This window comes from Pavona decussata, unplaced genomic scaffold (genome assembly GCF_977016875.1).
Source record: "Pavona decussata unplaced genomic scaffold, jaPavDecu1.1 SCAFFOLD_324, whole genome shotgun sequence".
Lineage (NCBI taxonomy): Eukaryota > Metazoa > Cnidaria > Anthozoa > Scleractinia > Agariciidae > Pavona > Pavona decussata.
Window position 1 is genome coordinate 165,001 of NW_028145713.1, and position 24,149 is coordinate 189,149.

At 38.8% G+C, this 24,149-nt stretch overlaps 1 protein-coding gene and 1 long non-coding RNA gene across 9 annotated transcripts in view; one reads left to right on the forward strand and one right to left on the reverse strand.

Annotated features, from left to right (window-relative positions):
- Positions 1-18,740, reverse strand: part of LOC146453652 (uncharacterized) — an 82,915-nt gene extending 64,175 nt beyond the window's left edge. The window contains exon 1 of the long non-coding RNA XR_014859447.1: positions 17,123-18,740. This is a non-coding gene — a long non-coding RNA (uncharacterized LOC146453652). The remainder of the gene's footprint in view (positions 1-17,122) is intronic.
- LOC146453653 (uncharacterized) overlaps positions 1-24,149 on the forward strand; it is a 101,300-nt gene that overhangs the window by 60,272 nt on the left and 16,879 nt on the right. For 3 of the 8 annotated variants that reach the window (XM_085096251.1, XM_085096245.1, XM_085096246.1), the window contains 5 exons: positions 6,831-7,087; positions 10,114-10,276; positions 11,154-13,420; positions 13,786-15,019; positions 16,568-17,926. The exons of 1 other annotated variant lie outside the window; for it this stretch is intronic. In XM_085096251.1, coding sequence (XP_084952377.1) covers positions 6,831-7,087; positions 10,114-10,276; positions 11,154-13,420; positions 13,786-15,019; positions 16,568-16,575 — 3,929 coding nt within the window. In that variant the 3' untranslated portion in view covers positions 16,576-17,926. Of the gene's footprint in view, positions 1-6,830; positions 7,088-10,113; positions 10,277-11,153; positions 13,421-13,785; positions 15,020-16,567; positions 17,927-20,750; positions 20,914-23,398; positions 23,634-24,149 lie in introns of those variants that run through there. 4 more of the 8 variants (XM_085096248.1, XM_085096254.1, XM_085096249.1 and 1 more) reach the window with 4 other exon arrangements.

The window sequence follows — 24,149 nt, forward strand, 5'->3', positions numbered from 1 at the left end:
TCCGCGCGCTATGAGGCGCGATTTAAATTTCGAGATACTTTTTTCGAACATTGTTTCAGAAGAATTTGTTCTCAGTAGTCTGAGTGCTTCGCCTTTAATAGAACCTCTTTTAACACCCAAGGGAATTTGGCGCGAGGTAAAATGTGTTTACTGAAAGGTTTCAGTAGGCTTGTAATGTGTAGGGATGTCAAGGATCGATTCATTTCTGAAACGTTCTCCTTTAAAAATTATTGTGTCGAGAAAGCTTGTCTCGTTCTCTGAAATTTCGGCCGTAAATTTAATAGTAGGATGGAATTTGTTAGCTTGTTCAATGAACAGGTTAATTTCCTTTTCGTCACTATCCCACAGTGAGAAAATGTCATCAATAAAACGTTTTCATTCTATTGGTTTTGTTTTGCTTTGACTTATCATTTTTGTTTCAATATCGGCCATAAAAATGTTTGCAAATGCAACGGCCATTTTTGTACCCATTGCAGTTCCATGGGTCTGAAGGTAATTTTTTCCAACAAATTGGAATGAATTTTCCTGAAGGATAAGTTTAAGCATTTCTTTGAGGTAGTGTGACGGTATAGGAAGTTTATTGTTGGGGAATGCCTCGTATGCTGTGCATACTGTTGTAATTCCCTTCTCCTGTGGTATATTTGTATACAAGCTTGTTACATCCACTGATACTAAGATAGTATCTTGAGAGACCTTTGTCTTTTCTATGAAGTTTACGAAATCCGTTGTATCTTTTAGATACGATTTCTGTTTTTGTGCGATGGGCTTCCTGAAGCAAAGTTTTCCTGAGGACATCATTAAGTCTAGTGAGGGTAGAAGTCTTACGAGTGCAGCGTCCTGCCTCGTCTAATATGCTCCCTATTTAGTTCTCTTTTGAGCTAAATTGGTAACTTTTAGTTACTCGGGCGTGAACTATAAAGGATAGCATGTTGTGTGCTTTGCTTGAGGAGGTGACAGTCTTTGGCTTTAAAAAGTAGGTCTTAGGGATGATGTCTATTCGGGCAACGTGAAATTTCCGCGAATTGTTGATCCAGCCAAAGACTTAGTATATTTTTGTGGTAGAAAAGGGCGCTAACCCTTCCCTTTTCAAATGTTGATTTCAACATCCGGGACTTAAGCTGATATGGAAAACACTAGCAAGAATGGGCTAGGATTTTCTCCTCAAAAAGCGTGAGTTTAAAAAGTTATAACTAACCGTTATAACTGTAGCGTTGTTAGGCTAGTGATCGATTAATCCAGAGGTGCGATTTGGGGTCGGATTTCCGGACTCAATGTCATAAATAATTTCCAGATGTCGTTCGGCGTGATTCGTTTCGATTTGTGAAAAGAGGGTTGTAGAAACGAAATAATAAAAGTAAAATATCTGATTGAAAGCAGAAATTAACGATTACATGTGTTTTTCACTTTAACTGATTCTTCGACTTCAGAGGTATTCGTTGACGTTTGGTTTTCCCTGGACAATTTCATCAGTAAATTATCCATGGAAAATGAGTGTTCTGATGTAACATTGGCCGTTTTTATGATAGAGACGTTAAAGTCGTCTGAGACGTTAAAGTCGTCTTGAGACGACTTTAACGTCTAGTATAAAAACGATAGATAAGACAGACGCATTTAACGTCTGACGACTTTAACGTGTTTAGTTACGTGCGTCGCTTAGACTCACTTAACAGACGACTTTAACGTCTCAGACGTTAAATACGTTTAGTATAAGAACGGGACGCCCTTAGTGGGACGCATTTAACCCTGACTCGTACACAGACGACTGGCACGAGTTAGCGTTTGTTCCTGAAATCGAGGTTCAGCGCTTAACCAAGAAGAACTTCAAGGAGTCTCGGGGCAGAAAATGGAGTGAAGTTGAGGTTAAGGTATATTTTTATGCGTCCCGTTTTTATATCAGACGGCTTTAACGTCTCAGACGTTAAATGCGTCTAGACGAATTTAACGTTTCTAGCATAAAAACGGCCATTAGGTCTCTAATCGCTATTTTGACTGGCAAATACTTGCACTCGACAAATTTTTTTGGATTTTCGCTCTCAGCGCGAGTTTTGTGATGAAGTTTGATATGCAAATCAGCTAAGAAATAGTATCTAATATACATGTGCACCAGCTGACTGTGTCCCTTTAATTATTATTATTATTATTATTATTATTATTATTATTATTATTATTAGGCGAAGAGAACAAATGTATACAAAATGATCAGCGTCATGGTAACAACAGAAATAATTAAATATAGCTGAATTTCAATAGTCTATTTTAAGAGAGTAAAACAAAAAAAGGCAGGGTTGCGCTAAGTGTAGGCTGCTGCCTTACAAAGGAGATCGCTGGTAGGATTTTGGCAGGAGATCACTTGGCAAAGGACAGTGAATTAACGGTTTTTAGGTTACATACGTATAATCATTCCAAATCTGAACCATATAGAACAAGTACCACTCACTAGAATGAGTAAAGTACCGGTAATTAAAATAAATTATTGTTTTGAGCACTTGTTTAACGTGTTTTCTTTCCATGCACTGTATTCATCATCTTGCGTAAAAACGAAGCTTGGTAGCCCCGTAATCTGGGCATTGCGAAAGATTGGGGACAAAAATTTTGTTTCAGGCCTCTCCCGAAAAATGGCGACCAGCTCAATGAAAATCTTAGCCAGGAGATTATTTTCTTAGCTTCAACCCTGATAAAGCAGTTCACAGTATTTACTATTTCTGCTGATGTCTAATCATCATCAGAGTTCATTTCAGTTCTACACACAGTATTGTGGTCAGATATAAGCAAAAACAACAAATATAAACAAGCTGATAAGCATCACGGAATCAACAGACATAATTATTTACTTATTTAATTTTATTCACCACGACATACATTCATAGAAAGTGACAGTGAATAATAGGCTAAAATGTTACATAATTTACAGTGAATAATATAAGTAATTGAAAAAGTAAGAAGTGCCAAAGAGACCTCAAGAAACCCCAAGGGCTTATACTGAGAGGTCTCCTCGGAGATATGTTAGGACTGTAAGACTAGTGAAGACACTGTATTTAACATACAGTGTTAAGACTATAAAGACATAACAGAGTCGGACGTTGAATACAATTAACTGAGGAAATCAAGAGGCTTTCTTTTGAAGGTGGATAGACTATGGGAAAACGTAATTGATAATGGCAAAGCATTCCATATTTTTGGCCTTCTAAAGAGTATAGTAAATTGCTTGATATAAGCTCGGCAGGTGTGAAATCGAAAATGAGCTAAACATCAATAGCGCATTATAGAGAATAAATCACGAAATATCTGCACTAAGGGACTTGTTGGAAATTAGCAGGGGGAAGGGGGTGGAAAACAGGGGAAATTCACAGTTTTTTGAGCCCTTCAAAAGAGAGGGTTATTTAAGAAAAAAGGAGAGGAAAAGATGGAGAATAACAAGAAATTAAGCCACCATGATTGTAAAGGGATGGTTTGATATCATGTTTTACACGATAACAAATTATTCTATAAACAAGGCAGCATATTATTTGAAAAGACAAGCTATTATGTAACATTTCTTAATTATTTATTTGCTGATGACACTAGTATCCTGTGCAGTAATAGGAACCTTAATTTCTTAGAACTATAAGTAAATACTGAATTAAGTAAACTTTGCGAATGGCTAACAGCGAACAAATTAACTCTAAATACTAAGAAATCTAATTATGTAATATTTCTTAATTGCAAAAAGAAACTTCCTTATCAACCAACAATATAATGTTTACGACAATAATAAAGTTTCATATTCAACATTAAAACTGTGTAAAGATCATGTGAAATATCTTGGCATACTCATTGACAAGAATCTCAACTGGAAAATTCATATAAATTTTATTGCTCTAAAAATTAGCAAGGCCATTGGCATGATAGCTAAATTGAGACATCTTGTACCCTTCTCTATTCTTGTCAAGTTACATCAATCTCTTATTTCCCCCTACGTCATGTATGGAATTAGTTCATGGGGTCAAACTTCTCAGTCTAACTTAGAAAAGCTTCTTCTCCTACAAAAACGACCCCTACGTTTGATGAACTTTTCTACAAAAAGTGAACACGCTTTTCCTTACTTCATTAACCTTAACATCCTACCTGTTCATTTTCTCTCTGTCGAATATGTTTCCCGTTTAATGTATGATATCCAAAACAAACTACCACCGGTTCATATTCAAAATTTATTTAAACATGTCTCAGATATACATTCCTACAACACCAGGTCAGTAACCGCTGACAAATTTTATATCATGTCTTCACGTCTTGATCAACTAAAGAATTCATTTTCTCGATTTGGCGCACGGCTATGGGTTCTTACCGGATAATATTAGAAAGTCTGACAACAGAAAATTATTCAAAAAAAACAAATACACGAAATACGAATCAACATTTCAAAAAAAGAAAATGCTTTCCTTACATCTTCTTCAATTCTTGAAATAATGAAAAGCCTGTAAATTTGTGACAATCCTTTAATTTCTATCAGCTAGCAAATCCTTTTTGCGTCACTTTTTTTCTACTACTTATTTACCTTTTATTTTAGTCAATTTGTAAACACCAATTTTATTTGTATTTAGTTTATAGTATAGACATACCTACCCGCCTCGATTAGCTTCAGCTATTTGCGGGTAGGTATGTAACCAGTTTGTAACTGTCTGTTTTTAATAAAGTGTTAGTAAAACTGTTAAATATCGCACAGAAGAACTAATCTCTCTAACAGCATCACTATCAGAAGTGCTACCCTCAGGATCATCCTCAACATTATTATTACTATTGCCATCATCATCATCATCATCATCATCATCATCATCATCATCATAGTCATGCCCACCATCACTATCATCATCCTCAGTCTCACATTTGTAATTGGCATTTTTATAGAGTTGTAAAGCATTGAGACTTAGTGTAATGCTTAATTATATATTATTATTATTATTATTATTATTATTATTATTATTATTATTATTATTATTATTATTATTATTATTATTAACGTCTTTTAAAGTCACAGTGAACAGTCCCTTGTCAAATGGATATCGGACGTAAGGCAACTATTTCTTTTTAGGGTGCCTTATCTCTCATAATAGAGTTAGGAAATAACCAGGGGTGACATGCCTGCACGACTTCTAACAATGGAAACATTTTGGAAGTGTAAACTCTATATCTTTGCTCTGACAAGCATGGCGTGTAGATGTTATAGGTTAAAATGAATCCCAGGTTAAAATGATTTCAACCTAGGTTGATTTGTATTTTCCTTTAGTTGCAGATGTAAATTACCCAACCTTAACAAAGGAAAATACAAATCAACCCAGGTTAAAATCATTTTAACCTGGGATTCATTTTAACCTACAGCATAGATATTTTCCTTTTTTAAAGCCAATTAGCTGTGGTTCTTTGAAGATTTCTCTTAGGAAAGGATGGTTTTGTATCAAGTGCCATTTACTCATTAAAACATGTTTGAGTATGGCACTGGTGGTTGATATGTGTTACGAAAGGCAATATTTGTTCGGGGGTGTTGTCTTTTTGCTTCATTGCCGATGACCTTTCTGTAAATTTGACGTCTGATAAAATTTTTCAATCACATCATTTGGGTAGCCTCTAGCAAGGGGTCGTAATTAAATTTTTTTTAATACTTTCCTCAAATGTTGTTTTTCGAGGAGTTTGTTTGTTGGAGTCTTAGGGCTTTGCCCTTAAGAAATCCTTTTTTTATTTTACTCTTGGTGGGTGGCTAGAGGACAAATGCGCGTATTGAGAGGTTTCGATCGGCTTCCATGTGTTTTGATAACCAGTGTGGAATGATGATAGAATTGATTGCCTTTGTACACAACTGTTTAAACACAGGTTTTAATGCAAGTTTGCTTTATTAAAGGTACTGAATCATTTCCCGTTTACCACTGTATATAGAATTCGGACGTTTTATTTATCCAGGAGATGGTCATGGAATTTTAGGACGAGCTCCAAGGGAGGGTCGGGGCATTTTAATCCCCTTCCTGAAAGTTTCATTTTATTTGCATAGCTTCACTGAAAATATTTAATCCCCCACCCCCCTCTCCCCATGCTAATTTCTAACAAGTCCCTAACAACACAATTTGTTAAAAAGTAAGCACGGTTATTTAGTAGTATCTTGTTGTTATGTTCGAGTTGTGAGAGCACGGTATGGAGACAATGTATGATGTTCCAATAAGCAGTGTAAATAGTAAAATTTGTCATGGTTTAAAAACGTAGAAAATGGAGCAGATTTTCACCGAATAGAAGTCGCAATGTTAATACTTGTCGGTGCCGTGACCATGATTTAGATTTCCGAGATGTAAGCTAAGCCTGTAAGAAACATGACAAGGCATACCATAATTCAACACAATGAACTTCATCAACAATACAGGCAATGACATTGTCCTGAAAGACGTTGCTACCCATCAGCTCTCGACCTTCCTTACTTAACAGAGCCTCTGGATGGGCGAATACAATTGAAGCCAGTTGCCATTAACTACATCTCGAGAAACCTTCGTTGAATCCTCGACCACGTGCTCGCTTGGTTCTTGTTCATTTCCGCACAAGTTTTCGGTTAGTTCCTTCTCGTTTACAGCAACTTGCTGAGATCATGTGACCAGCCAATGCCAGGGCCTTTACCCACCCCGCCCCGCCCCGCCCCACCGCCAAACCAGGGAAAAGGCCCTGGGAACGAGGTTGCTTTCAAGCCAGATTTAGTTGCGTAGTGGCCCATTAACGGGAATTATTCTAAGCATAAATGAAGTTTATCCACTAAAATCTTTATTTTTCAGTTAAAGTTAAGTGCAGTAAATCCTGAACCGTTCTATATCTCACCACAGAAAAAGGTCTGGCCTCAGACTGCATTCCAGATAAGCAAGTGCAACGGCCTTTATTAGCATACCTATCTCGACTAACTTTGAATGACAAAGACGAATCTGGACTACATCTCCCAGAGGATCTGCCCAAAGGATTTCATTTAACCAAAAGAAGGTTGTCTAAAAGAACCCTGTTCACCACTGATTCAGGGTTTGCCGTTATCCTCTCGAGGGCACACACATGGGATGACGTCATGGGGAAATACGAATACAGGGAACCAGTAAGTAAACTTTACAGTTTACAAAGAAAACGAGTGAAGAAAACTTTTTTTGGTGGATCAGTATACACAAACTGATAATGTCTGTTAGGACAACTTTTTAGACTGTGCAGTCTGTAAAGGAGAGAAATACAATGTGCATCTTTTTGAACGTCATGGCCAGCGAAACCCTGTTTCGATGCGTACGGTATGTAAACTGTTACTGATCGGGATCACCTAAATAGTCGGGGCTCGTAATCCTTTGATAATCTGTATTGTCTGTACTAGAGACCTTAAAAGTCATTCCGTGCTTACGGTCCATAAAAAGCGGAGAGCAAACCCAGACTAAAGCCAAAACAAAGGCTGTATGCATGTTTACCTCGTTCGTAAGGGAAAAGGTCTTGTTTTCGTGGTCTGACATTTTCTGAATGACACGAGTGACGGTGTAATAAACCGCCAAAACAGTAAGAATCTCAAAAAAAAAAAAAAACCACAACAGCTGACCATAACCAAAACAACCAGGCTACACTTGCATGAATAACCCGTTCTTTAAGCTCGCCTTCCCCTTATCTACTTTGATTGTCGGTCGGAGCCGATTTCCAGTGAACTTCAACTGGAAAGAATTTTTTCTGGTTGATCTGTATTAAGTACGTAACGACTGATTCATACATATTGACTGGGTCAAACGTCGAACTTCACAAGAGCCAAACCGAAACGCATAATTTGCCTGCAAGAGCCTTGTTGCAACTGAATAATGTTTAACCAATGTTTAAGTTTGGCTAAACTAACAATGTAACAAGGATCGGTTCGTGTGACGCAGATCAGAGTATTGACTCACGCCAACGATTATTTAGGAGCAGCACAAGTACATTGCACAATCCTGCTTTTAATGGAACAGAATTTACAAAAAACAAATATGACATGCATATTCTAGGAACAGCGTAAAATTAAAGATGCTCACAACACTCTTTTCCAATGGTGTCCACGTTGAATGAATTGTTATCTACAGGCCAAACTAAGCCTACATGTTTAGGTACGTGTCACGATAAAATGAAGGGATTATCTGATATTTTGAGAACGTTGATACTGGACTGATCACTTTCACGATCAAAAACCAAGATACTAAGTTACACATATTTTTTGAAAGATTTTAAGATTTCTGATGATGTATATGTGATTTAATGATTCTTAAGTCTAATTGTATATACTATTTTCGTAATTCTTATTGTTTTAGTAATTCTCATTTGTTTTATGCCAACCCACGAGCTCTGCGGATTTCTCTTATCGTGCTGAAATAAAGTTCTTCATTGATTGCTTGATTGACGATAACCGGCTGACAAGCGGTTTTATCTGTTCTACTCTTTTTCGTCCATCTATATACTAATCGCCATTTACGCGAGATGCCCTGAGGGCATGCCTTGTCAAACAAGATGCCTATACTGGCATTTACGCGAGATGCTGGGGCTAGTTCATCTATTCCAACTGTATGCTTCGCCAATTGATAAAATTATCCTTGCTAATGGAATATTTTGAGTCACGAAGATCGCGTTATGTTATATCCCTTGTGTTACGCTACTGAGGGTCTCACCGGAATTTTTTGAAATTCCATTACGATAACGTTAGCTTCTCAATGATCTTTTTTAAGTCTCCCATTGTGATTCAGGACTGTCAAACAAAGCACAATTTCTTCGCCAGGAACTCTCCAATTTCCACCGTTTTAGATGTCGAGTGCTTCTTAGAAGTTATTCTTTCGATTTACCGCTCCAAGATAGTGAAATTTCCGTTTGAAAACGGCACATCTGAGTCCACAACGTGTTAACAATATGGCGCCACAATTTAATGCAGTTTTAATCAATAAATTAAATGATGCGTCACGTCACACAGTTAGGGATGAGTGGGTCCCCTCCCTCGCGATATAAGCGCCAAGAATGGATTTCGATTGGCCTGCTTCTGGTGAAGACAATCAGAGCAATACTTCCCGAGTAGGAGAGGAAAGATTAATGAATAAATTAATGTACAGATTTGTGGCTACGAGGAAGAAAAAAAAAAAGAAAGGAATCGACCCGTTTTTAGACGCGGTATGCCCCTTCAAGGCATCCTGCGTAAAAATGGGCTCCGCATCTCTTTTTTTTTTCATGGTAGCTTCAAATGTACATCTTTCAATTATTAACTCGTTTTACATGTATCAAATTCAGTTTTCTCCTAGAAGGGATCTTTTTATCTCCTATTGTCCTTTTTGTCTTTAACAAGAACCGTCCAATCAGAATGCAATATCTTAGTGAATGTCAGGAGGGATCGGAGAGGAGTTAATTATACCTACATTATATCTTTATGACGTCACGTCCTAGTGATCTCTCGGTGGAACTAAAAAGGCTTCTATAGTGACGTGGCCATATTGTTTTAATGTTTTAGATTCCAATGTGCCGTTTTAACCCTTTTGAAGAGGTAAATTGAAAGAATCGTTTCTAAGAAGCACTCGACAGTTAAAATGGTGAACAATTGGAGAGTTCAAGGCAAAGGAGTCATGCTTCTGTTTGACAGTTGTAGAACCATGCACAATACGTGGGGCAAAAGTCATTGATAAGCTAAATCGCACATCGCATCACTTTGTCGAATTGATGCTTAAACGCAACTGGAAATCCACAAAAAGATTAAGGGTTTCATTGTCAATTTTTACTAAAAGTTTTCATTTCGGAAAGCTTTTTGCCTGTTTCCTTTTTGCTTTTTTGGTGAAACGAGAACAATTTGTAATCTTACACATTTATTTACATAACCAGAATAGAAAACGTGAGTCAGGCCACGTTATCGTAATGTAATTTCTGGTACAACGATAAGAAGCGTCAAACAAGGGAAAAAAGGAACGCTGTCTTTGTGACTCAAACTATACCATTAACTAAGATAGTTTTATAAATCTGCAAAGCATACAATGGGAATCAATGAGGCCACATTAAGCGTCACCCATAAATGCCAGTATAGGCATCTTGGCGAGATTAAATATTTGAACAGCTAACTGTGAAAAAATGCAACTCTGTGTTTCATTATCTCCGTAGCCTGATCTCTACTTCCACTGCGAAGAGTGGGACAGGTTACTTAGCAGTGGAGTTTGGGAACCAGAGGCCATAGTGAGAAAGATACCCGAGTTCCTATTGTTTGTAAGGGAAGTCCTACGGTTAGTCGTCAGTGAGATTCGTGGGAATGGATCAACAGGAACAAGTAAGGGAAAAGCCACGAATAATTTTCTTTGAATTCCATGAATACAGCTGTTTCGACAAAGGTTGTCCAAAAAAAGCGTGAAGGCGTAAACGACAATGCCGAAAGTCAGTCTGGGAAATAACCAATAAATTTTGAAATCTATTGGGTATTTCCCAGACTACCCTTCGACATTGTCGCGTACGCTTTTACGCTTTTTTGGCAACTTTTGTGAAGATGGTGGGTTAAAACCTAAACAGGAAGGCTTTCAACGCTAAACAATTTTTGCTTTTACTCTTTCCTTTACCTCAAAACAGATCATCAGCATTTTTTGCTGTGAGCCACTACTGATTATAGGAATTGATACCGATTAATTCCAAATTCTTTTTTTTTAACATTAACATTAATATTTTTAACATTAACTCTTATAGACACGACGCGTGAAATGGCGTTGTTGACATTTTAAAAGTAAAAAGATATGGGTCAACGAGCTTGTTTCCGGACTTACTATAACTTTAAGCTAAATTAAGGGCCCCATTAACGGCTTATGTTGTTGCTATGGAAATCTCTAAAGTAAAAAAAATACAACTATAACTTTTTCACCAATAATAAGTTATTTGTTTGAAATCATTTTTTTTGGTATAATCAACTGATGAAGAGTGGTGGTATTGCTCCGTCAAATTTTATGGTGCTGAGTGAGTACTAGAAGGTTGTGCCACCCATCTAAACAAGGTTTTCTTGTACAGAAAGGACAACTTTAACTTTAAAGAGGGGTCGAAGGGAAGGTTAACTTTTCTACAACCTCCGGGGATGCAAACATGGTAAATGTTCGATCATCGAGAGTTTTAAATATAACGGCTTAGCAACAGTATATTTATTCTTTCGTTATTTTACATTCCAGTTCCTCCTGAAATTCTTGCCCGTGGTCCTGCCGCTTTGGAAGCCTATAACCAGGCCCTTGCTGAGGGAAGAGCGTCTGTCAAAAGGGTTCCAATAATGCTTATTGGACAAGACCGTGCGGGAAAGACAAGTTTAAAGAAATCGTTGAAAGGGATTTGCTTTGATCCAGAGGAAGACAGTACTGTGGGTATAAAGGTCGATCCTTCTCATTTCAAGGTGACCACGGAAACCTGGAGAACAGGGACGACTGAAAACGACCAGAATGCTGAAGAAGCAACTTCATTTGATTATCACACAGCAATGTGGATTGTCGATAACTTAAAGGAAACGAGTAATAGCGCCCAGGTTGAAGCAGATACCGAGGAAAATGAAAGTACTTTGGATTCTGAAATCACAGAAATACCAAGCGAACCAAGACCAACTGAGCAACTAAGTGATGCCAAGAAGGCTGAAATGCCTAGCGAACCACGAGCCATGTCGAGCAGAGATGAATCACAAGTACCACCTGGTCCATTGGAACAGAATCAAGAGGACGACTTTGACAGTCCCGCTCTTTGCGTTCCAGAAGAGGTAGCCGCGGTAACTGAAACCCTGCTTCAAGGAGGTTGGGAGGATAACAGGGAAGACGTATTTTCAACTTTGTGGGACTTTGCTGGACAGTCAGTTTACTATGTGACACATCCGCTCTTTCTAACAGCACAGGCAATCTACTGTTTGGTTTACGACCTCAGCTTAAATCCACATGGCAAGGCCAAGCCACTGGTGAAACAAGGAGTACACACGAAATATGAAGACAGCTTTAACCTGAAAACCAATTTGGATTATCTTGATTTCTGGATGTTGTCTGTGGCTTGTCTGGCCACTAGCCAAAATGGTGCTATAGATGGATGTCCTAAATCAGAGGAACTTCCAGACAAGCTTCCTTTGGTTTTTTTGGTATGCACCCATGCCGATAGACCTTACGATGGTCGCGATCCAAGTGAACTAGCTCAGGAGATTCTTGGTTGTCTAATGAGCAAGCCATACGGCGCCCATTTGTATGGTGTGTTCGTTGTGGATAACACAAAATCTGGTACTGATTCTGAGTGTTCAGAGGTCATGCGTTTGCGATGCGAAGTGCTTACCGTTGCTAAAAAGCTGCCACACATCAATGCATTTATTCCAATCAAATGGTTGAAATTTGATAAGGCCCTCAAGGCAGTGAAAGAAAAAGGGCGAACATTCATTTCTTTGGAGAGCGCAAAGTACATTGCATCACAAGCCTGCAACATTGATAAAGACGAAGAGTTTAAAACACTGATCAACTACCTGCATGACCTGCGACGCTTGATTCATTTTGACGACTCTCCCGATTTGAATAAATTGGTGGTCTTAGATCCTCAGTGGTTGATTGACGTGTTTAAGAAAGTCATAACCGTACAACCGGCCTACGAACGTCTAGAGAGAAGATTCCTTAATTATAAACTATGGAGAAAGCTTGAAAAGGAAGGAATCCTGGATGAGAGACTTTTAGAACATATGTGGGAGCCTTTGTTTGAGAACAGGGCATGGTTTGACGTTTTGATTGCAATTATGGAGAAATTTACCTTGTTGTGCTCTTGGCCATCAGACGATGAAAGCAAGAGCTACCTGGTGCCGTCCATGTTGAAGTCACATCCACCAGAAAAGATTATGGAACTTGTTGCATCTGCACAGATCCCATCTCTATTTGTCAAATTCGAAAATGGTCACGTTCCACCTGGTTTGTTTCCCCGGTTTGTCTTGCAGTTCTTTCAGTGGGGCAAAGATACATGTTTGACACACGTGAAGGCAAATGCACCACAGCTGTTTCACGACTTTGCCAGGTTCTTCGTAACCACTTCTGAAGGGGAAGTCTGTTCTGTAGTCTTCAACTGCCACGCTTCCACTGTTGAAGTTGCTGTCCTTTCGGAAGATCACCTTGACACCGCTGGGTTTACCTATGCTCGTGTTGTTCTTGCACAAGTGGAGGAAATTCTTGAGGGCATGCGCAATGGTTTTTCGTGGTTGAGGAACATGAAATATGAAATGAGTGTTCTCTGCCCAGTTTGCTGTCCTTCAGGTGTAATTGATAGCTGCTTTTCACATGATGGGAAAAAATGTCAAGAAGAGCAATGTCTTCACTTCTGGTCCTTGTCTGAGTTATGCAGTGTTGAGCGTCCCGTCATTTGCACCTTGGCTGCCTGTACTCCAAAAAACAGGGTTCACGTTGACAAGTTTGCGTCTTGGGTTTCCCCTGGAGGACACCAGGTAATTACCTTTATACTTATTTTAAAATCCACTCGATTTTGCGTCAGCTTTCGGTCCCTGTCACCACTGGTCATGGTAAGATAAATTTCAGGAAATCACTCATAATAACAAACCTTCAAATAGGATCGTCTTTATCGAAAAATATTTTTGCTAGAAATTCGTACCAAGGAATAGTGGATTGACCACAGGTGTGCTGCAGAAAGTGGCACAGACCGTGCTCATAGTTTCTTATTTTTCAATTTTAATTTTAATGGCTTATCACGGAAGACGTGGATACACTAGATAAATATATTTGACATACATACATAGTTGCTATAATTATAGTTCATTTAAATTGACTACTGTCGTAACTGTTATTTCTACAGCATTTGCGTCCTTTCACCTTTCCCAGTACATCAAAAGCCTCAGCTGTTCAAACGGATGCGAGACCTTCTGACAAAACACTAAAAGTTACGCTTCTGGCAAGTGAGTGGGGCTCATCAATGGGTGGCTTGTCAACCATAAACAGAAAGCTTGCTATTTTACTGGCAAAAAATAAACAACTCAACGTCACTTTCCTCGTTCCACAACTTGCTTGTTCTGACAAAGAAATCGGAGAGGCTGAAAGACACAAAATTGCCGTTAGAGAAGCAAAGAGGCGTCCAGGCTTTGATGATCCTCTTGTCTGGTTGACCTTCCCACCAAAAGACCTTGCCATTGACATCGTACTGGGACATGGTGCGAAACTTGGTAAACAAGCCCAAATCATTAAAGAATCCCACAGTTGCAAATGGGTGCAAGTAGTGCACACTTCACCTGAAGAACTCGCAATGTACAAGGAATACTCTGAAGCTATTTCAAGAGGTGAAGTGAAGAAGGAAGCTGAAGTAGCCTTATGCGAATTAGCAGATTGTGTTGTAACAGTTGGACCAAAGTTAAAGGGGGGGTTTTCATCTTACCTGCGTTCCTGCCAGAAGCACGAAAATATTTTTCAACTGACTCCCGGTATATTCCACGAATTTTTAACTACAGAACAGGCAAAAGAAGACTGCGAGGAATTCAAAGTTTTAGCCTTTGGCCGCGGTGATCCTGAGGACTTTTATCTCAAGGGATATGACATTGCTGCAAAAGCAGTGGCTGAACTGAAAGACAGCTCTTGTCGTCTGGTTTTTGTGGGAGCACCTGATGGTAAAGAGGAAGAGGTCAAAGAACGCCTGGTCCAGTGTGGTATTTCCGAAGATCAGCTGTTTGTAAGGAGATTTGCTCCAAACGAGGAAACATTGAAAGAGCTGTTTTGTGAGGTTGATCTTGCAATCATGCCTTCCAGAACAGAAGGGTTTGGGCTAACTGCCCTTGAAGCGTTATCTGCAGGCCTTCCCATCCTTGTCAGCAGTAATTCAGGATTCGGGAAGGCACTTCGAGATCTTCCATTGGGCAAATCATTTGTTGTGGATTCCAAAGAACCCAATGAATGGGCAAAGGCAATCGCTTCTGTCCGTGAGAGAGGGAGAGCAGCGCGTCTTCAAGAAATGCAAACACTGCGATCAAGCTATGGGGAGAAGTACTGCTGGGAGGATCAGTGCAAAGCTCTTGTTAATATGATGTTACGAATAGTTTATGGTAAGACATTTGTTGATTTCCTTTTCTTCACGCAAAGGGCGGGGGGGGGGGAGGGTGGGAGGGTTGGTGGTCGTATGTTATCCTTCTAAGGCTGCGTTCAGCGAGTGAAGAGTAAACATTTCGCGAGTGAAGTGGGAAGTTTGGTTTAGTGAAGGTAGTCTTAAAGAAACCGTCCTTCCGATGTATTTCGCGTCTCATTACCCGCCTTCTTTTAATTTTAACTGGACGTTGATGTTAACAAAGATGTTGCCACTTTATCCTGTCATGTTTACCCGATCATGATCCAAAATGGATTTTGTTTTGTCACGTGAATTGAGGTGGTGAAAGTTACTTAACAAAATGTCATAGTAGATCGCACCTTGGTGTAGGGTGGGGCCCGGTCATGTATCTCAGTGGCTTCTCTGATTTTTTTTCTGAGGGTATCATCTTCCCTAACTACGGTTGTGGTTGATGACATTTCTAACGTGTCCCGATGTCTTTGAGGTGTTTACCAACTGCACTTAAGCTCTTTTGGACCATCAGTTGTGTTCCGAAGGTTCTCTTTGACTCTCTGATATCAGTATGCTCTTTCATGCGTGACAGTTCGTATTACAGCGTCCCACTTCCCTACGGATCAAGGTGTTTCAAGACAACTCAAACGACTCTTCCAAACACAAGGGGTTAAAACGTACCCCAAGGCAGTATAAACCACCATTAGACTAATACATCCAAAAGACCTCACAGCCAAGGAGAAGAAATGCAGGGTAGCCCAAATATTCTACTGCAAAGTGTGTAAAAGAGGTAATAATGGAACCGACTCAAGTAACATAACAATCTTAGAGCAGCGTCGTTAACTGCAATTGGTAGACACCACAAGGACACTGGCCACATGCTGGACATGTTATCAAACACACAATCGTAGCAAGAGAAGATCACAACCTTAGAAATAAAAAATCACACGCCATTGAAATACAGTGCAAGACCTCCACCCCCTGAGCGAATCCAAAGCTTCTCCGTTGCATAATCCATTATCTGTCTTGACCGAGTAATTATAATTACAATTTAATTATCATTAAACAAAAATGTTTAAAATGGTCAGTGGTTGAATATCGGGGCCGTCAGTACGACGCTATCCTGGTCTCGCTTTCTTTCGCAGACATGACTTCTTCTACCAAATGAATAGCAACTGTATATTAGTGGTTTAGGGTAGTCGAAGTCTAAGGTACCAAGTTCTATTGCAACTATTTATATTTCTCAAACTTGCCTTTCTAGCATGACCCAAATTATAATATGGAGAACCATCGACCATGTCAGAAAATAGGTCGCAACATGTCAGCTACGCACAAATGCAGTAAGTCGAAGAACCGTAGAAAATACGCTGAACTTGCTTTGTGAAGTTCCGTACTTTTTAGTGTTTGCAACTGATCTACTAATACCTTCGTAAGATATCCAATTTCGTCTATTCGAGCTTTGCTTCGCTAGATTTCCGTATTTAACTGAAAGTGGTTAATAGTCTACCCTCCTGAATGTTACGTGATAGTCTTGTAATATTGAGATTTCTTCTTTTAGGGGACTAGAGCAACTGAGAGCAGAGTTGTTTGGAGATTAAAAGACGGGAATGGTTCCCTCAAGTGCGCAGACAGAGAGTTGCCATCGGCTGTTTGCAGGTACAGTCAACTATCGTCTTGTTGAGGACATCCCGGTGTTACGGATGCCTTGCTACTACTACACAGACGGAAGCTGAAGCCCCGGCAAAAGTTGCTAGGACTAAAAACATCGCGCTATTACGGACCTACGCCGGGATAACTACTGTTTACAGACACCGTGTGGGAACTGCGCGTATATAAGAAATTTTGAACATATTTTTGTTCCTTTTGTTCCTGCTGCTGCCTTTGTTCGCTCAACATTTCTTCTCCTAGCGGCCGGATTCACAAAGGCTTCCTAGGTTAAGATGTATCCTATGTATTTTTTTCTTAATATATAGCTTATCGTTCAGTCCAACAACAACCTGTTGCTTAGAAAAAATATACAGGATAGATTTTAACCTAAGAAGGCTTTCTCAGTCCAGCGTCTTTTTCTTACATTGCTCTTTTTTTGTAGTGACTGAGAGCGACCGGTGTATACTAATACTGTAATTTTTTCCTTTTAAATACCTAGAACCTCAGTCCTAAGGCAAATCCTCGATTGATAGTCTATGGTATCCCACAAGTTAGCTCAGTAACGGCTACCGCACGTTTGATTATTTTCTATTTTACACTACAAATTTGGTTTAAGCGTAGAATCATTATCAAAAAAAGAATCCTACAGCCTTGCTACGACGCTGGGCTAAGGTTTCAGATGGGTTATATAACATGCAATTGAAGTGCAATGTGCCATAGTACAAAAACGGTACAGGTTTGCTTCTGTTCTTTGGGAAGTTTCTATGCTTTATAAGGTCGGTAAAGACGAGAGGACTAGTTTTTGAAATTTTGTGAGTTACCCATTTTTGTAAAAACGTTAAAAAAATGTCTCAGGTCGCAGGGACCACATTTTAACGACTTCGAGGTGTTTGGATATCTGATGACGCACACTTTCAAGTGTTTGATATGGCTTCTCAAATGATCAATTATTCTTGGAGAAATTCTAAGCTAAACTTGGCAATATTGTATGGTAATTAGAAACACAGACCTAAACCACTGTCATAGTAGTGATTTCTTTGTTTTCTCTTGATAATTATAAAAGAGTTTGAGAGAGATAATTCCAAAATGGGGCCGGTCCCGAAGGAGTCCACTTTTGATCGACATGTCTGATATTGTATCCAAACGGAAGTGAAATGTGACACTATAATACGCCTCGAACACGGGGACCAAAAATTGAAAAAGGATTTTTTTTTATTTTCATACGAGAACATATGAAGATTTGTATTAGGAATAAAATTGTAAGTTCTGAGCAATGTGATTTTTCTTTTCATACATTGGAGACAGTGGTCATACAGTGACAGTGTCTTACATTCATGCAGTGGATTTTCTCAAAACGGACAACACTTTAAGCCCCACTCCTCTTTGAGGTGGGCACCGTTTGGTTAGCTAGTTTCCGCAGTTGTCTGTCTTGCAGAGTGCCATAAGGACCTTTTTAAGACGGACAATTAGGACCGGTGCCAATGCTGTCCGACTTGGAGACAGTTCGCTCTAATGCATACAAGCCCAACCTTCTTGAACAATTATTCTCCCATTATTTATTGATTTACTCTTACTGGCAAGAATCTGAGTTATTCTTTTTCACTCATGGTTTTTCAGATGTCCATCAATCGGTTTAAAACGCAGAGAGCAAACTAACCTTACCTAGTTATAGGATTAAGTCCAATGTAGGGCAGACGTGCCTAAATAAAGATTAATCGACATCCAGTTAAGTTTAACCAACTACAATGTTAATGCAGGCCCAAGAAACTATCCCGCTCTATTACTAGTTTCCCTCTGCAGTCTACAATCTGGGATGCAAATTTAAGGCACACTCAAGACGAAAACTTCCTCTGTACGGAGAGTACTAATTAAGCCCTTGTTTTATCAAGGGTTATTCGGTCCTATTGTCAATTTCAAATATCAAACATCTTATTATCCACTCCCCTCGACGCTTGTCAGAAATAATTTACAACACTGTATGGGTGATCGACTTTTCCAAGCCTTCTTTTGGCGCATTTCATAACCAACGAAGTAATAAGTTGTGAATGCCCCATGATGTAAATGTCAATTTGAGATAGACGTTGCGGGTGGTCACTACCAGAGATTTGATGCGTCCCTAGTGGTTCGTTTACGTCCCACAGAGTCAGATTAAGTGAAAGCACTGTGAGACGGGGCCTATGGTTTCTCTTCCTTACTAGTATGTATTTCCGAGCTGTCACTGTACGGATATCTATATTTTCTAGCCTAATTGTCTTTGAATCGCTACCCAGTTTAGTTTTGAAGTAAGTTAATTGCAGTCTTAAGACAAAAACGTATTTTCCCTTCTAATTCAAATTAAAACCGAGGCTTGTTACTAAATACTTTTTCTGTTTTCAAGTGGGAAGAAGTCTTATGTATGAATCAATTCCAACAGTACCCCCCCCCCCCCCCCGTTCATTGCTGGGACAGTTTTCTAGATTGTCTGTCTGTCGTTGGATCGCGCATCATTCTTCCCCGGAGCATTTGACAGCCTCGTAATTTTAACCTTTCAGCGCTGTCGCTCTCTCTTCCTTTCATTGATGATAAGTGCATCGGCAAACACGACACGTTTGAGTTCACTAAAACTATGAAGGACAAAAATGAGATGGTGGATCCAGACAGTCATTGGTCACAAGCGCAATACAGAGAAACAAGACTTAGCCTGGCCTGAATAAGCTTTGTTTAGAATGAAATTAAAGCCCAGAAACGAACAAATCCAATCGTTTTGTTTTGTTCGCTTCACCGTGGTGAATTTGAACAGCTTTTTTGTCCCCGCCCTGGTGCATTTGCTGGCTTTTTTTAAACAAATTAAAATCCTAATTCCCGAGGTACAGCACCCTGATAAGGAGTTTGGTGACTTTCGCAAGGGTTTTCGTAAGCTCTTGTCTAAGCTGTTGTAGTGATATGAATACGTACATGATAATACTTTTAATACTTTGTGACTGCAGTGTTTCATAACTTCCACGTGGCTTGTAAGAGGATCCAACTAAGGATAAGGGGACTCTCAGCAGAATAAAAAAAGCTTATGACGCAAATCTCACTCGGACGGTAATACTTCCCCAAAATATCTTATTACCAAAACACTTTTTCCGTTTATCAATGTAAGACTTTGAGTCAATTCCAACAGTGCCCATTTCCCAGTCCATTGCTTAGACATTTCTCAGATTGTCTTTCGCGGGATCGGGCATTAGTCTTCCCCGTTGGCATTTGACAGCACCGTAATTTTAACCTTTCAGCGTTGTCTCTTCCTTTCACTGATGATAAATGCATCGGTAAACACGACACGTTTGTGTTCACTAAAACTATGGAGGACAAAAATGAGGTTGTGGACCCAGACAGTCATTGGTCACAAGCGCTATACAGGGAAACAAGACTTAGTCTGGCCTAAATTAGCTAAGGATAAGGGGACTCACAGCGGACTAATAATATCGTGTTATTTTATAATTAGGTGTAACGAAGCTCTTCAGGAACTTCTAGTTCCAATGGACGTCGATCTTCATTTCTTATCCGCAGCCTTTCCTGTGCTCCCTGCAGAGAGCTTCCTATAATATTGGTTTGTGTTAGGGCCCGTTTTTTCGTTGAACGGACGGATGTTGGGCAAATGTTGGATGAACGGAGTGTTCAAACAGCTTCATCGCCAACCAACATTTTTAAGAGCAAAGGAAAATGTTGAAGCATTGTTGAATGAAAGTTTAAACGAAAAAATTTGATTCAACAGACCATCGCGCAGAATGCCTGGACATCATGAATAATTCATAGCCACTGAAGCGGCAAATTCGAATGCGATCGCGCTTTGAAGAGCAGTAAATTAGAGAAGAATGGGCCGAAACTAGGCAACTAGGCTTCACAAAATTCACTTTCCCGAGTCTCAGAAATGATAATCTCAAGGTTCACGCACGGCTTCTTGAAAATCAAGGATTAGTCTACAATTTGCACTAAAAAAGAATGAAAGAAAGAAAGAAAGAAAGAAAGAAAGAAAGAAAGAAAGAAAGAAAGAAAGAAAGAAAGAAAGAATGCTCGTCCCAGGCGGCGCCGGTAAAGTACCCGGCATTCCTCACGCGAAACTTGTAACCCGGAAATACTTCTAGTTCATTGATGCGGCATGAGTTTCGCCGATTGCGTTCGCTATCGCCTTCCTTTTGGGGGAAAAGGCATCAAGCGGGATAAACACAAAAACATAAAAAGGATTTAAAGTCACAGCATCATGGCCAGCGCGAACTATGATGGACAACAAAAGCGGTAAGTTTTATTTTATTTTCTTTGATCCAGAAACAAACCCTCATATTGAGATCTTGTCAGCCGTGATCGTTCTCTTCATTAAATACCCATTGCTAGAAATAATTTGATTAAGACATCCACCAGTCAGGTAACCCATTCTTACTAATATAATCAAGAGTCTCCAGATTATGACAATGCATCATTGCCCAAAATAACTTTAAATAACCGGAAACTTTCGTCGACCTCCGCATTCAATGGAAGACAACACTGGCGGATAAACATAAACGTCATTTGATTTCACGATATCTTTTAAGCTAGGAAACTCTAGATTAGATAAGATAAACTTGAAGTAAGTTTTTTTGTTCGACCGTGTTCGAATCAAGTTGTTTAAACACCGCGGATTTGATACATGTGTGCAAATGTACTCCAAATGGCTTTGTTTATGGTTAAGTTAAAACCGCTTGCAAATTTCCCGTCTGCAGGGGTTCGCTTTCAATTGAAGAGCTTACTGTTTGTTTGGCATATGTCTGTCCACACTACAAAATACTGTTCAGCAACGAAACGAACTAGAACTAGTCATACTGATTTTAAATGCCGTTATCATTTTTTAAAAAGCAGATAAATTTTACTTGTAATGTTACCGTAAGCTGTAATAATTTCAGTTTTAAGTGCACAAAAACTTATGCAAACGAGCAACCAGTCTAAAGTCACGCTATTTGATCACGAAAGTCACGTAACGCACAAAGGAGGAAAAAATGCCAGCATTTTATATAGGCACTTAATTTAACTTTCAGTGTTACGTGCATAGCAGACTCAATAGCGACTATCTCTTGACATGCTAGAAAGACATTTTTCACTTATTGGCAAAAGAAACGACAAACCTACTAAGATTGACTGACCTAAAATGGTTGATAAATGTGTTAACCTGTTAATTTTGCACGACTCCTAGGAAAATTCAAACAATTTGGAGGCTTTCGATCGGCTCTGTTTCGAAGCTGTCGATTTATCGATCTCGGATTGACTCTTTGATATTATCTGTCGTCAGTCTAAAGATAAATAAACCCATCTTCATTGCCCAAAGTCGAGTTCAACCGTAAATAAATCAGTTGTGTTTACATTTAAGACTTAGGCCTAGTTACTTGACATGTCGAAAGATGGACGTCGAAATGCACGTAACCTTGGCTGTAATTAACGTAATGCAATTCACATCATAAAATCCTCAGTGAAAAAGTAGGTTTATGTTATCATTGCAATTAATGTAATTGGGTTTTGTGTCTTGGTCCACTATTTTGATATACTATGATGACGATATAAAAGAAAATTAACTTTAAGAATCGAATTAACGCCTCTCTGTTTGTCAGCGTCATTATTCGTCAAACTTTATGAATTATTTTGGTAAATATTCCTCAGATTGGACAAAAAAAAAAACCAAAGACTGAGTTACTGACTAATCACCTGATTTTTCCAAGAAAACTGTACTTATGGTCGTGGGACTGTCGAAAAATAATCCATTGCCTACCTTTGTACTCTCTTGAAGATCAGGTTAAAATTATGTTTGGATATTAGAAGCAAGAACTGTGATACAAGCAATCGAGTTGTAAGAACTGAGTGTTGTATGTAAGTGAGGATTATGTTGTAATGCAGTGCAGTGTAGTCCCAATATATACTTTATTTGTTTTACTGAAATATAAATCCCTAGCTAATGTGGGCCACCTCTACCTTTTGGCCAATTAGCTAGTGGACACCAAAATTTGCTATTCACTGACATAGTCTTGCTTTCTTTCCGAGTTTATGTCTTTTATTTGCTGTTGAAGCCTTGATTCCATTTGTGGAAAATCTATAACAGTGTCCCTATGACAAAGCTGATAATAATAATAATAATAATAATAATAATAATGATGATGATGATGATGATGATGATGATGATGATGATGATGATGATGATGAAAATTATAATTATAAATTATAACAATAATTTAATGATGATGACGATGATGAAATGTTGATGATGGCTATGATCTGCTTTATGTGGTCAAGACCTCATGAAAGGATTTTCTTGAGAGGACTTGTGTAACTTGCATAGTGCCAATTAATTATCAGTAAAAGTTTGAATATGTGAATGACACTTTTCCAATGGCTAATCCTTATTGAAAGTGGCCGCATGCCATTTCCAGCAGTAGTTCTAGTCCATTGTTTTTCATAAACCAGACACAAGTAGTTTAAATAGACTACAAAGGTTTTAAAGGTTGTCATGTATTTGCACTAAGAAAAAATCTATTTGGTCCTAAAAAAACCTCTAGTTCATGCTCAATTAGTAGTTTTTGTTAATTCCATTTTCATGTCAGTACAAAATTAAAATTTTCCCTTATTTAACTTTCTCTAAGGCTATGGCCATTTTTGGATTTTAATATCAATCCATCATTTCCGATTTTATTTTTCTATTTTTGGTGATTAACCAATCCCGATAAGGTAAATCCTATCTTAATTGCCTGTCTACTACTTTCAGACAAGACACCAACAGTATCACGGATCAACGTACCGGGGAAATAGAGAGTGAGTTTGTAGGGGTTTCAAAACATATGAAAGGATATGTGATAGGAACGGGTGGCTCTGTGCTTCAGGAAATTGAGCAAAAGTCTGGAGCTAGAATTTCCCCTGGCAGGAGGCATGAAGAGGGCTTTACTATCTTCGGAAATCAGGAGCAAAGGGCATCTGCCAAGAAGCTTATCTTAGAAACAGTGGTAAGTTTTTTGGGTTTTTTGTCCTCTTTCTATCAAAATTGGTTGACATGGCAACACCAAATTCAATGAACACTAACCGATGGTAACAATTTTTTCCAGATAAATTTCTAAACAAAAGACCTAAAACCTCATGCCGTTTGCTCTAATATTAAAAATGTTATTGTCGTTGAAAGTTGCTGTGGGTGGAATCTAGGGTTACAAAGAAAATGTCCGCGCATTTTCAAGTCTTCTTCCAGAAACTGGCTTCCGAGAACCTGTTTGACTCCCATTGGAGATTTTAGAGGACTTTTTAGGTATGTTACTTGTGGTTGAGACCTAAAACATGGCTCTACAAATAAAGGCCACACTTCGTGTACGTAAAAATCACGCGTTCGTAGTCACATGACCTCAGTTGATATAGTACATACGTTACTGAGCAACAAACAGAACAAACATTCTAATAATTCACTTTATAATATACCTTTCCTGGTGGAATAATTGAAACGCGCTGATAGAAGACAAATTGCTGGTGAACAT